Source organism: Myotis davidii, unplaced genomic scaffold (assembly GCF_000327345.1).
Source record: "Myotis davidii unplaced genomic scaffold, ASM32734v1 scaffold399, whole genome shotgun sequence".
NCBI classification, from domain to species: Eukaryota; Metazoa; Chordata; class Mammalia; order Chiroptera; family Vespertilionidae; genus Myotis; species Myotis davidii.
In genome coordinates, this window is record NW_006292094.1 from 7,307,495 (window position 1) to 7,308,852 (window position 1,358).

A 1,358-nucleotide genomic window follows, 5' to 3' on the forward strand; every position below is an offset into this window, starting at 1 on the left:
CTGCGTGGCCTGCCCTCCGCGGAACCACGGGAACCGCTTGGGTGTCCTGCCCAGACTTGGTCCACCTTAAACATTTTTATTGATTTTGAGAGGAAGGGAGAGGGAGAGAGAGAGAGACCCATGATGAGCCTCCTGGGCCCCAGGTGGATGTTCAACCCCTGGGCCGTGCGGGCCAGGCCACTCTGTCCACGTTTAGAGCGACGTGGCCGCGCCCACATGCTGGTCCCTAACCGCTTCCTTCCCAGACGTCTGGCTCTTGGCAGCAGCTTCTGGACGCCCCGGGGGCTGCACTGACCCGTCCAGTTGCTGGACACCCGACGATGACTCCTGCTAGCTGCGCCGCATGCACACTGACCCCCTGGTACCTCTCACCCCAGCCCCCCAGCCCCGCCAGCAGATCCGAACAGGTTTCACAGCTCTGACCCGGCGGCTTTGGTTCCCTGGGGTCCCGCTCCCCCATGCGCCATGTGGGGGGTCAGCTTTTAGGGACCCCATGGTTCCCCCAGAGGAGGTCGCGGGCAAGGGCCGGGCTTTGGGCCAGGCTGTTGCTCCAGGTTCCTTGCTCCTGGTGGGGAGGTGGCTGCTGAGGCCCTAGGATGGCCCGAGACCCCCAAGAAGAGGAGGCGGCTGGGTCGCTGTGACAGTGACCCCCGGGCAGGCCAGGAGCCCCAGGCTGTGATGAGGGGCGGCCTCCATGCCAGGAACCCGCTGGAGTTGGCAGATCCCTCCTGCTCTGGTGCTGTGTCCCCTGGGCCCCTCCTGCCTCCCACGTGGGGACCCCAGAGCCTCCCTGGGACCCACAAATGGGAGAGCAGGTCTCTGAAGGTCCCGCATGTAGATGAGAACCCCGCCCTGACCGGTTTGGCTCAGCGGATAGAGCGTCGGCCTGCAGACTCAGGGGTCCCGGGTTCGATTCCGGTCAAGGGCATGTACCGTGGTTGCGGCCACATTCCTAGTGGGGAATGTGCAGGAGGCAGCTGATCTATGTTCCTCTCTCATCGAGGTTTCTAACTCTCTATCCCTCTCCCTTCCTCTCTGTAAAAAATCATAAAATATATTTTAAAAAAAACAAACCTAACCTTAGTGTCCCAATGGTGGGCCACAATTTAATTCCATGATTCCACATAATAATAAAATAAAGCAGTTCTAGACCCTGCCCAGTTATAAGTTTCTTATTAACAATGTTTTAGGATTAAAAAATAAGTTAGAAAGATACTCTCCTTGTAATTTAGATTTTCTGTCTTGTAGGAACATCAGCAAGAATACCACAGGTCTGGCTGGTGTTGCTCAGTGGTTAAGCACTGACCTTTGAACCAGGAGGTCATGGTTCGATTCCCAGTCAGGGCACATGCCCAGGA

At 57.6% G+C, this 1,358-nt stretch overlaps 1 protein-coding gene across 1 annotated transcript in view; it reads left to right on the forward strand.

The window, feature by feature from the left end:
* Positions 1-493: 493 nt before the first annotated feature.
* The window catches only part of INTS1 (integrator complex subunit 1), a 50,166-nt gene continuing 49,301 nt past the window's right edge, over positions 494-1,358 (forward strand). The window contains exon 1 of the mRNA XM_015565161.1: positions 494-568. Coding sequence (XP_015420647.1) covers positions 494-568 — 75 coding nt within the window. The remainder of the gene's footprint in view (positions 569-1,358) is intronic.